The sequence below is a fragment of the Meleagris gallopavo genome, chromosome 1, assembly GCF_905368555.1.
Source record: "Meleagris gallopavo chromosome 1, MGAL_WU_HG_1.1, whole genome shotgun sequence".
Taxonomy (NCBI): Eukaryota; Metazoa; Chordata; class Aves; order Galliformes; family Phasianidae; genus Meleagris; species Meleagris gallopavo.
In genome coordinates, this window is record NC_139404.1 from 143980216 (window position 1) to 143992611 (window position 12396).

At 55.0% G+C, this 12396-nt stretch overlaps 1 protein-coding gene across 1 annotated transcript; it reads left to right on the forward strand.

Annotated features, from left to right (window-relative positions):
- Positions 1-3816: 3816 nt before the first annotated feature.
- SOX21 (SRY-box transcription factor 21) lies at positions 3817-6594 on the forward strand. Its single transcript, XM_085215632.1, has one exon. The coding sequence runs from the start codon at positions 4613-4615 to the stop codon at positions 5453-5455; it is 843 nt and encodes a 280-aa protein (XP_085071758.1). The 5' UTR covers positions 3817-4612; the 3' UTR covers positions 5456-6594.
- The last annotated feature ends 5802 nt before the right edge of the window (positions 6595-12396 follow it).

Below are 12396 nucleotides of genomic sequence, written 5' to 3' on the forward strand. Positions count from 1 at the left end.
CTTCCTAATCGATCAGAACCCAGACAGTCTTACAAACAGATAAGCAAGACGCTGTCCATATAGAAGAAAAGGCTGTGAATTTATGTTCAGTAAAGGGGACATAAATTCCTTCCATTAAGGGTCTCCTGTTTTGTTTGTAGTCACCTGAAAAGTCATCATAGTGAAAAGGCAAAGACTTACACTTTGCTTTTCTTCAGAAGGGAGCAGCCTAAACACTTAACTCCAGTCTTTTTAGTCTCCTTGTGCACACTTACGTATCCTGAAGTACCTGCCAGAGGTATCCAAACCACAATCTTATCCAGTGAAATCGAAGAACTTGTCTTCAAAATTGCATGGACTTTTTGGGACCTGTTTAACACCCACGACTAAGAGAACAACCATAGGTGGTTTATCAGTATGAATCATCCCTGAACAAAACTGGTCATTAAAATGTTTTTATTCCAGGAAAAAAAAAAATAATCATTTATGCCTGCTGGACAGCCCTCAGAAGTGAAACATGAAGACAAACTGATCAGGGTCCATTTAAAATTTAAGTTGAATTTAAATGCAAAAATCTTTAGAGATCTCTCTGCCTCTGAACAGATCCCCTGGTTAAAAAGCTTCACGACCTACTGCAAGAACATATAATCTAATTTATCGTTCCACAGTGAGGCCCTTAACTACTGGATTAGAGGGCACTCAGCCCTTCTTATCCATCCACTGGACAACAGAAGGGGGCAGAATGTGGGTGAATGAGAGCAGCCTGTGGAGAACTGACTGTGGGGACATCAGTTAAGGATTCCTGATCTTTGCGAGTGACATTTGAAGAGCTTGTGAAAGAATCCTGTAGAATGGGAAGACACCTGAAAAGCAAGGATCTTCTTTCCTAACTGTGAGCTTTTGAACCACACCCTAAAGCCTGTACAAGACAGGAATGGGAATGATGTGAAGGTTCACTTGTTTGGAAAAAATGAATTCTTTCGAAGTAAAACTAAAGGCAACTTCACAAATAGGAAAACCTGGACCCTAGGCAGTCAGCAGTCTCCATCCACTCTGATTTTGGCACTTGAGAGAAGAGAGGGAAGCTTACACATCCTAATAAGGCTTTGTGTTCAAGAGGCATTTGGGTGTCTGTTCTGGACAATCCAAGTCTGACCAGGAATTCTGTAGCAAGCTTAATTCTCCCCTTTGGATCCTAGGCAATAGTCATCTAGTGTTCAGGTCCTAGCAAGGAACCACTCAACTCTTTTTTTTTTTTTTTTTTTTTTTTTTTTAACTCGATGACATCTTTGTCTGCTGTTCTGATCGGTGTTCCCTGGCTGCATAATCTCTGCAAACTAGTAGGTAAGAAAGAAGGAGAAAAATGAGTTAGAAAAGTACATGAGAATAGCCTGAATTACAAACTGAATGCACGCAAATTAGCCAATTTTTACTTCATATCCTTGCAAATCGAGATGGGCTGCATTTTAAACTTTTCTTTATGGCTGGAAGCAGTCAGTACCCCATCAGCACCCTCTGCCCAGACCAGAGCTTGCTGTGCAAGTCCTGCCTCTGGTGTTCCTGCAGGAGCAATTTTGGGATGTGAAAGCACATAGATAACGAGTCGAAGCATTACCTTACCTTAAAAATAATTTCACATTAAATCACAATAATAATAATAATAGTAATAATAAAAAGGTGCAGAACTTATCCTCCCCTTACCAAAATCATAACGTTTAATAATAATTTAAATAGAAAGATCTCTCTGGGCTTCCAAAACTAGTAAAAACTTTGTTAAATCTCTTGTAACTTAAAATAGCAAACCCAATAAACCAGTGTTTTTATTATGAAAAGTTTACTCTCCAGCTGAGCACTCGAGTGCCAAATTGCAGCTAGAATCACACTTTCACAGCCAAATTAGAAACTATAAACGTAGAAAGCAGTGTTTTATGATGGAGCCCTTTGCCAGGCACTTCACTGGGGCTACCAGCTGCTCTAATAATAAGCGAACGTTATTTAAAAATAATAATACCGAGCGTTCAAAAGCGCTAAGAGCAAATGAGTGAACGTAGCGCTCTCTGCACGATAAGGAGGACAGGCTAAAACTCTCTAACTCCAGGTGTGCTCCACGTTGTAAGAGGGTCTCAGTGACTCCGCGGGGTGGGAGCTGCGATCCTGCCGGCGTCATCGAGACAAGCTGCGCGCTCGGCAACTTTTGACGGCTGAAAGCGATGTGGAATCGGTGGTTGAAACCTACAGCCAGAAAAATGCCAGCTTCCTAGTCGGCATGTGGAAACCCGGAGAGCACAAACAAAGCCGTGAAAAGGCGCTGCGGCTCTCTAAGCACGGCTCGGCGATGGGGCACTGAGGCGCTGAGTCAGCCGCGCACGCAGTCGGAACGATTAGGTGCAGATCGCTATCGGGTTCACCACCGTTCTTCACCTACTTTTTATCTCCTTCGCTTGCCACCCCATTGTTAAGCTCAAATCAAAATTAGGAGGAAAGGAGGCGGCTTCCTCGAAACTCGCTTTAAACCTGGCTTTGAAATAAAGCGGCTTCTAAAACGTGGCTGCCCGAGTGCGGAGACGCGGGGGGATGCTCGGGTTGGGTGAAGGGTGCTACAGAGAGGGACCCCGCAGGGGCCGAACGGGTGATGATGCTCTCACCCCGAATATTTCAGAAAGCGCTCGAGTCTCGCTCGGTGGGATACAGCACTGTATTCTGGAATTTCTTGTTCAGCGATAGCTCATCCGCTCGTTTTCTTCCCCCGATAACACAGGGAAAGATCGCGCCCTTGAATTTGCGTGCGTCAGAAGTGCCAGGTCAAAGGCAGGCAAATCCCACGAGCCACGGTCGGGTGGGCAGCGTTTCGATAACGCCGCGTTATCGCAACCGTTAACACCTCGGCGGCGGCTTCACCCATCGGGAGCTCAGCAGCACGGAGCTCCGCGCCCCGTCGGGGCTCAGCGGTGGCCGGGTCTCTGCCGCTTGGCTCCGAGAGGGACCGAGAGGCGTTCCCATCGCTTCGTGCCGCAGCGATAACCGCGTGGGTCTATGGCTTAGGAGCCAGGCTTTACCGCCCATAAGCTTCGGTAGCGAGAGCTTCGAATGGAGCGTTTCATTTCTAATAGGGAAAATATCCGTGAGCCGCTACAGAGCCATTCGAAGCTTTCGGTCCGTGCAATAATTCAGGACCGATGGGTGAATCCTCCGTGCCGCAGCCGACCCGAGGGCTGCCAGCGACGGACACCCGTGAGGAGGGCGTTGACATCGCGTCGGGTTCGAACGGGCGGAATAGGAGATCGCTTCCCCCGCTCGAACGAGGGCCGGAACAGCTCTCCTAATCCCGGGCTGCGAACTGCTGACGGCAGCCCATCCGCCCGCGGGTACCCCGGCTCGGAACTTTTGTCACGGCTGCGGGCCCGTGTTAAGAGTTAATGGTGCGTTCCGGCCGGTGCTTTCCCGCAGCACAACGGTCAGTCAGAGCCGGACTGCGGAGCGCCGACGGGGCGAAAGGCTCGGCCCTGACTGACGGGGCGGCCCCGTGCGGGCGGGTGGCGCGGGGCGGGAGGCGAAGCGGCGCGGAGCGGAGCGGTGCCGTCAGGGCTACGAGAGCGGCCCGCCGACGGCACTCCGCGCAAAAACGGCCGCGCTCGTCCCGACCGGGGATCCCGGCGGAGCTCCCTCCCGGGACGCCGCTCTGACAGCCGGACGACTCACGGACGCGTTTCGCCGGCACCGCGCGGCTGTCGGGCGACGCTCCGCGGGAGCCGCCGGGCACCCGCGGGAGCGCGCATGCGCGAAGCCGGCCCCGCCCCCCCGTCCTGCCGGCGAGGCCCGTGGGTGTGGCCAGCGCCCCCGCCCCGCCCCTCCCCGCGCGGAAGCCCCGCCCCTCCCGCGGTGCGCGGCGGCGGGAGGCAGCGGGGATATAGCGCCGGGCGGCGCGGGGGCGTGCGTAGAGCTGCGCCGCGCGGCGGGAGGAGGAGGAGGAAGAAGGCAGAAGGAGAAGAAGAAGAAGAAGAAGAAGAAGAAGAAGAAGAAAAGAAGAAGAAGAGGGGGCGGCGGCGGGCGCAGCGCCGGGCCGGGCGTTTCCGAGAGGGGCCCGCCCCCCGCCGCTCCCTCCCGCCCCGCCGCCCCTCCGAGCCGGCGGCCAAGAAAACCCAGAGAGACCTGGCGGCTCCCGGAGAAGGGGGAGCGCGGGCGGTGGAGCCGCGCGGCGGGAGGAGCGCCCCGCAGCCCGCCCGAAACTCGCCCGAGTTGGAGAGCGGCGGGTGGAGGAGGCCGCGGCGCCCGGCGGCGGCGAGTATGTGCGCGGGGCGGGCGGCCCGGCGCGGCCCCGCGGGCGGAGCGCGGCGGCTGTGAGCGCGGCGCCCCGGGGCCCCCGCAGCGCCCGAGCCGCCGCCGCCGCCGGCCCCGCAGCGCGCTCCGCGGGCGGCCATGGCTGCGGGCGGCCGCTGACCGCCGCCCCGTCGAGGACGAACCCTGGCCCGGCGGGCGGCGGCGCGGAGAGAGGCTCCGAGGCGGGTACCGGCACCCGTCCCGCCCGCAGCGCCCCGCTCCCGGAGCCGCCGAGATTGACTGGGGCGGAGCGGAGCGCGGCGCGGCCGCGGAGCCGGAGCCGGCCGAGGAGGAGGAGTGCGGGCGGCGGGACACCATGTCCAAGCCGGTGGACCACGTCAAGAGACCGATGAACGCTTTCATGGTGTGGTCGCGGGCGCAGCGGCGGAAGATGGCCCAGGAGAACCCCAAGATGCACAACTCGGAGATCAGCAAGCGGCTGGGCGCCGAGTGGAAGCTGCTGAGCGAGGCGGAGAAGCGACCCTTCATCGACGAGGCCAAGCGGCTGCGGGCCATGCACATGAAGGAGCACCCCGACTACAAGTACCGGCCGCGCCGCAAGCCCAAGACGCTGCTCAAGAAGGACAAGTTCGCCTTCCCCGTGCCCTACGGACTGGGCGCCGTGGCCGAGCACGAGCCCCCGCACGGGCTGAAGGCAGCGGCGCTGCACGGCGGGGCCGCGGGCGGGCTGGGGCCCGACTCGCTGCTGGGCAACCCCGAGAAGGCGGCCGCCGCCGCCGCCGCTGCCGCCGCGCGCGTCTTCTTCCCGCAGTCGGCCGCCGCCGCCGCCGCCGCCGCCGCCGCCGCCGCCGCGGGCAGCCCCTACTCGCTGCTGGACCTGGGCTCCAAGATGGCCGAGATCTCCTCGTCGTCGTCGGCGGGCTCGGCGCTGCCCTACGCCTCCTCGCTGGGCTATCCCGGCGCCGGCGGGGCGGGAGCTTTCCACGGGGCCGCCGCCGCCGCCGCCGCCGCGGCCGCCGCCGCCGGGGGGCACACGCACTCGCACCCGTCCCCCGGCAACCCGGGCTACATGATCCCCTGCAACTGCAGCGCCTGGCCCGGGCCCGGGCTGCAGCCTCCGCTGGCCTACATCCTCCTGCCGGGCATGGGCAAGCCCCAGCTGGACCCGTACCCCGCGGCATACGCCGCCGCGCTATGACCCGCGCTGTGAGCCGCTGCCCGGGGGAAGCGGGCGGGGAGCGGCGGGGCCGCCGCCGACCTGTTGCGCGCCGCCCCGCCTCGAGCTCGTGTGTTTGTTGCATGCGGATAGCCGAGCTGAGAGGGAGTGAGAAAAAGAGGAAAAAAAAAAAACAAAAAACAAAACAAAAAAAAAAACCGAACAACCTTCCCCCACCCCACCCCCCAAGTCCGTCCGTCCATTCCCTCGAAAAAAGTGCTTCCTCGGGGACGTGGGCTCGGGAAGGGCCGCGCGGGGATGCGGCGTTCCCCCGGGACGGTTCCCACGAGGGCAGGGGTGGGGCGATGTCGCTCCGCTCCGCGGGTATCAGCCCGGGACTGTACATGTGTCAATGTCTGTGGCAACGTTAGGTCTCGGATCGGAAAGTCTGTCGCTTCTTTTGCCCACGGTCGAGTCGGTTTGAAGCAGAAGAAAAGGGAAAGAAAAAAAGAAAAAAAGGAAAAAAAAAAAAAAGTGATGGAATGCCTTTCAAAGGGAATAAACATATTGCGGGACCGTTCGGGGATCGCGATATGATCTAAGGTTAAATCAGACTTTTTTGTCTGAGTGCTAATTATCTATTTATTATGTAGCTGAACTGAAGCAGAGCTTTGCTTTGACGGAAGAGTATTTCTCATTTAAAGAAACCCCGTCCCCGCCACTACAGAGTGTGTCACTGTGTCTCGGAGAACCCCCTCCCCCCCTCCCCCCAAAGCCCCCCTTATCCCGTTTAGCTGATTTTAGAGCGACCGCAATTCAATTGCAAATGACGATTTGAAGCCGGAACACAAATTTTAGAGGGGAATCCTCCATCGGTTTATAGAGTTCTTTTTGGTTTACTTTTGTAATGTGTATATTTTGACTAATGGTTGTGAATGAAGCTGGCTAACCTGTATTTAGTTTCATTTTGGCTTTATGTAATATAAAGTAAAACTACAACGGAAAGAAAGGAAACAAAGATTAAGTATTGGTTTTAACATTTACGTGTAAATGGTTTTCTTGTGTGACCTTCTAATTTAAAGTTAGACGTCTGAACGATATCTGTACATTAGATTCCGACTGCCACTCTGTTCATTTTTGAACAAAGAGTTTAAATAAAGCCTGAAGCAGGGAAAGGAGAACCCCTCTCGTTCTCGTGGCGTTCCTCTCAGCTCCCATCGCATCGCCCCTCCGTGCCGCCCCGGCTGAGGTGTACGGTGTCCTCAAGGCGCTCTTTGTTTCATCCTGAATAGATTTACGGGGATATCTAAATCGGGCCATTGTTATTTCGAGCCAAAAAAAAAAAAAAAAAGAAAGAAAGAAAGAAAAAAAAACCGATTTATCACGTTTTTTAATCGTGAATAGGAAAGAAGATTTAAAAAAAAAAAAAAAAAAAGGCCACGTTGTGTTATCTTAAAAAAAAAAAAAAAAGTATTCATGGACGGCAGGAGAGAGTTCACGGAGTGCGCTGAGCCCGATGGCAGCGTTTCATGGGTTCCCAGTGGCACTGAGGGAGCGCGATGTGCCCGAGCGCTGCTTCTGATCCGCGTCACCCCCGCTTTGCACCCCGTGTCATTTGTCAGCCTCCAGGATGTATTTCGGATCCTTTCCCGCAGCGCGTTTCGAGGGGTTCCTAGTGGTGACGAACGAAACCCCGACGGCTCCTTTGACCTTACCCTTCCATTGCAGGTGGAGCGCCTGCGTGCGGCTTTGCGCCGGGGGACGGAGCGGGACGTCGGGGTGCGGCGAGCGGGGGAACCGAGCCCGGCACCGGCCCGCAGCTCTCGGCCGCTTTATGTGCGTCTGTGCGCGTGTATCTACGCCTATCTATAGATATCTCTTCTTTTCCTCCGGAGGGGCTCGCGCTCTCCGTTGCGACATTTGGAGGAAATGCCCTCCAAATCGGGGCTCCCCTCGGAACCTCGCTTAAGAAGTGGAAAGTTGGGGAGCTGAGCGGAGCCGCCCGTCCGTGTGACCCCGATTCACTCATTAAAGCGATCCTGCTTTTGTTATTCCCCCAGCGCTTCGCAATATTATAAGTTAATTCATATGGTTCTGAGCGATTATGCAAAACTAATTTGGACTGTCCAGGGGTAATTATCCCTGACACGGTTAATTAAATCCTTTCAGGGCTCCGCCGTTCCCTTTTGTGGCAGCCCATCACTTCTCAACACGGAACTTCCTGCCGCTTCCCTGGAAGTCGCCCCAGCCCTAAATCTCCGTGACCTCCCCGCTCTGCCCCGCAGTCCCGCACGTTTCCTTTTCGCCTCCCCCTCCTTGGAGGTAACCGTGCCCTTCCCGGGACGCGAAAGCGGCTCTCGAGAGAGCTCCCCGCTTATCGAGGCGGGCCTGGCTGTTCGTCCCTCTTTCTTTAGCGTTTAATTATTAGCGTTACTATCGCACTGGTTGTCTTTTACTCTTCCCGGAGCCTGCCCCGTCCCGGACTCTTCCTGCCCCTCGGGCGCTCCCGGTGCCGCTCTCCGCCTCCGGGTTCGGGTTCCGAGTGCGCCGTACTGATTTGCACCATCCGAGAGCATTTGACCGGGGACAGCCGCACCGACGGGAACGCGGCCCGCACCTACTCCTCCCCCCCCCCCGGCCCCCTCCCCGGCCGCCGTCCGATCGCGGTGGAAAGTTTGTTAATATCTCCCCCCGCTCCTTCTCACCCAGCCCAGTGCGTCCCAAAGGTCAGCACTTTCCTTTTCAAGGACTGATATTATTAATTCGCTGACAATTTCCCTCTCCCCCCTATCCCCTCCCCCCCACCCCACCCGTACCCCACCCCCCCGCCTTCTCCCCCTTTCTCTTTTCTCTCTCTCAGAGGGAAAAAAAAAAAAAAGAGAGAGAGAGAGAGAGAAGGGGGAAATGGTGAAAAGAGCTTTTCTTCTTCGTCTTCTTCTCCTTCTTTTTTGTCCTGCAGTGGGAGCGTTTAGACAGTCGAGGAGGTTTTGTCCGCGAACAAAACCCGGGGTTGGGAGGTTTTGTGAGAGCGTTGTTTGTTGAAGTGGAGCTAAGAAAAAGCGGCGGCTTTCTCCTCATTGTGAGGAAACCAATCAGCGGTATTTGGAAAACTGTTAGCATTGTGCACTTCTTCTGTGCCCATTGTGAGGCGTTTCTTTTCACAAGGTTTTTTTTTCAGCCGCTCCAGCTGGCCAGAATGAATGGCGGTGCGATGTGTACACGCTTTGTCCCTCCGGCCCTTCAAGTAGCCCCCATTGAATAGACTGAGTTGACACTGCATGACAGTGAAACAACATAATAAAAAATACATGAGCCCCTGAATGGGAGCAGGCGCATAAATAAATAAAATGGGTGACCAAAACTGGATAAACTGAATGACAAAACGGTGAAAGGGGAACAAAAAGATATTTAACACGCTAGATTAGCATTAGAATGCAATCTACAAGGCAGAACAATTGATGAATAGGTTTACCGGCCAAGAAAGAAATGGACTAAATGCCCTTTGAATAGATACGCTTTTGGCGAGGGCTTTGAATAGATATGCTTCTTGCGGGGCTGAATGGGAAAAGGTAAAGATGGAGCTATGCAAATGGCCGAGCGAGTGAGGGAACTTTTATATGTCTTAAAAAAAGAAGCGCACACACACCAGGAAAGAATGCCGGCGCAGGATGTTTACTGAAGCAATCATTGCCATTATTAGCGTTGTCTCGGAACAGATAGAGATCGAACAGGTTGGGGATAAAACAAAGCGGCGCTAATTATTTTCCTAATGAACGGTCTTTTGCCTGTGAGAGAGAGGAAAAGGAAAGGAGAGGAGAGGAGAGGAAAGTTGCGCACAAGTCACTCTATCCCGAACTCAATTACTCAGCGCTGGGAGCACCTTCCCCTGCCCCGGGACCCCTCTGACGGGCCGGCATACCAGCAACACCGGGAGCTCCGGGATGCGGAGCTGGGGGCAAAACTCGAGCATCCCCAACCCCCCCCAACTCCCCACCCCGCATCACCTGCGCGCTGCCGGCTCTCGGGGGAATCGGGCCGTGTGCTATTTGCGCGCTCGTAGCGGGGCTCCCGCAAACTCTCCCGCTCGGGAAGTGGTGGAACTCGGGATAGGGATGAGAGTCAACAAACGCTGCCTTCAGCCTCTTCTTCCGCTCGGCCGCCGCTGCTTTGCTCCCGTCCTTCCCGAACGGCCCTCGGTTCCCGGTGCCGGGACGCTGAGGCACGGAGCGGGACAGGGACGCGCTGTAAACACCTCGGTGCTTTTTTTTTTTTTTTTTTTTTTTTTTTGAATGCGTTTATTATCATATTAGCAGGGGAGTATGGAACATACGGCGTATTACTCACCCTATGCCTGCAGGCAGAGAATTCTCCTATTGAAATCAACCAGTATAACCAGATTTCTTATGGGAAATTACAGAGGACATCTTAAAACTCTTCTCACGGAAATATATTACTGGAATGTCAGTCTCAACACAGCGTTTCCCTTTTCTGCCCCCTATCCCTTCCCAGTTACAACAAGTCGTTGGCCACTTCCAGCTTCGGGGCTCAAGATCCTCTGGGGCGTCCGTCGGACACACGCCGGCCGGCGGCGAGGGCCCCGCTGCATTTTCCAAAACACCGGCGGCTGCCCCGGGTAGTGCATAGAGGAGAGGGGATAGGACACAGGAAAGGCACTGGGGCACTCGCCCCATCCCACTGCATCCCGTTCCGTCCCGTTCCATCCCATTGCATCCCGTCCCGTTCCATCCCATCCCGTCTCGTCCCGTCCCGTCCAATCCTATCCCATTCCATCCGATCCCGTCCCGTCCCATCTCATCCATCCCGTCCCGTCGAGGCATCCCCCTCTGCCCTCGCCCTCCCACCGCGATATGGAGACAAAAGGGACGGAGGTGATAGCTGCTAAATGCCATCGAGCAGCTCAGGGGGAATACAGCCCTCCTTATCACCTCCCCTCCGCCCCCCTCCCCCCCCATACACACACCTGAGCTCCCCGACAGCGGTACCCGCGCTCAGCAGAGAGGAAAAAAAAAGGGCTCTGAAGGCAGAAAAGATATCCCTGGAAGAGAATAATGTATGTGCCGGGATTGTTCAACTTTTAATAAGTTTTAGGACTAATTCCAAAAGCAGCAATGATTCCCGATCAAATTATTCCCCTGGAAATGCTCCTACACGTTCTTTTTATTAAGATTTCTTTGGCTGCCAGGTATGAAATACGAGACGTACGAGATAAAAAAAAAAAAAAAAAAAAAAAAAAAAAAAAAAAAGGAAGGGCAGCAGCAAATTCTTAACCTTTTTTTTTTTTTTTTTCTGTTTCAGAGGGGAGGAGGAGGGCGGAGGACGGAGCGGTGCCACCGCTGTGCCCACCCCCCCCCCGGAGCCGAGCACCTCCCGATGCGCTCCGAGCTCGGACCGCCCGCGGGCTGCGAGCCGTTCCTTGCGGAGCGCTTCGGGGCCGTGCGGACACCGCCCGGTGCAGCCCGGTGTGGGGCTACGCGCTTATTGCGACCGGGAAACGTGTGGCTGTTAACTGCTTATTAACGCCTCTTAATAACCCGAATTGTCTCTATAGCGTAGAGCTCGGGAGTAAGAACCATTAAATCTGTTCGTGTTTTAAGAGGGATCAAGACTGAACCGAAATCAATTAGCTCCGCCGGCAACACCGAGCCCTCCTGCGGACGAGTGGCAACCGCACTGCCAGCGTACCTCGCTCGGTGATCGCCGGGGCCGGTATCGCTTCTCCCGACATCGGCTTTCGCCGTGCACAGCCCCGGCACCGAGGAACCCCCGGGTCTCGGCTCCCTGCACCCGCCGGGGAAACCTCCAGCCTCTGCGAAGGATGCCACTGCCCCCCGTGTCCTCCCGTCCCCGTGTCCGGTCCCCATGTCCCCCTGTCCCCGTGTCCCCATGTCCCCCTGTCCCAGTGCCCAGCCAGCCGAGGCCACCCGTGGGAACAGAAGAACTGTGATCAGAGCCCCCCGAATCACGGGGATGGATCTCCGGATCCTGATTACGGAGGTTCCCACCTCCTGCTCTGCGGGGCTCTGCTCCACGGCCGGTTCGCTTTCTTATCTCACGTTATACACTTCCAAAGGGAAACACAGACACGGTCGGGTATGCGGAGCTCCGCTAGAGCTTCTGCACAGACCTTTACTGACCTCGGTAATGTAATGACTGAAGTACAAAGGTATGTTTGCCCGTTGCCTTTGCGGCCTGAATATTCTGCGTGCAGGATGCTTCTCATCAGCTGAATTTAATAAGCAGCATCCCAGCACTCAAGTGTCGAAGGAAGCAACGTTGCTGGCCGGTACTCACCAAAACATGTTGTGTAAACGGTGCCCGTATGGATATATTTGCACAAATCACGCAATATTGTCACACTCAGATTCCTTCATTAAGGGTTTGCGATATTATCGTGGCTATTTTACTGTATTTTGGATGCAATCTCGGCAATTTAAATAGAAAATGTATAAGTAGTCAGAAAGCAACTGCAGCAGGTCTGTTGCTCACAGATGAACAGAGCGGGGAAATACTACAGTGGGCGAAGAGCAGAGAGAGCACAAATCTCACCAGGACCAGGCTTTTGCCCAACTGTTTTTTTTTTTTTTTTTTTCCCTTTTGCAATTGATGCTTTGCAATCAATTAATTAAAGTCTGGGCTCCGAGCTCTTTCGAGGGTCATAAATCCCAGTGGGAATGCGCTCCCTCTTGAAGCTGCACCTGAATCACTCGCTCCTAGGAGGGTGTTCTTAATTCTTGCCTAAGTTGCTTTCTGCCCGGTAAAGAGAGAAGGTAGGGAGGATCGGGGATTGCGGGAGCATTTAGTCTTCAATTGCCATCTCCTAAGGAAGCATCAGAATGTCCCTTTTCTGACATGAGCCAATGGCAAACGTCGCTTCTGGGTGACCGATGGGGACACTTAAGGGTTGTTAATCAAAGCAATCGTGGAAGGCATAGTCACAGGTTTTCTGATGTTTTCCCTCACAC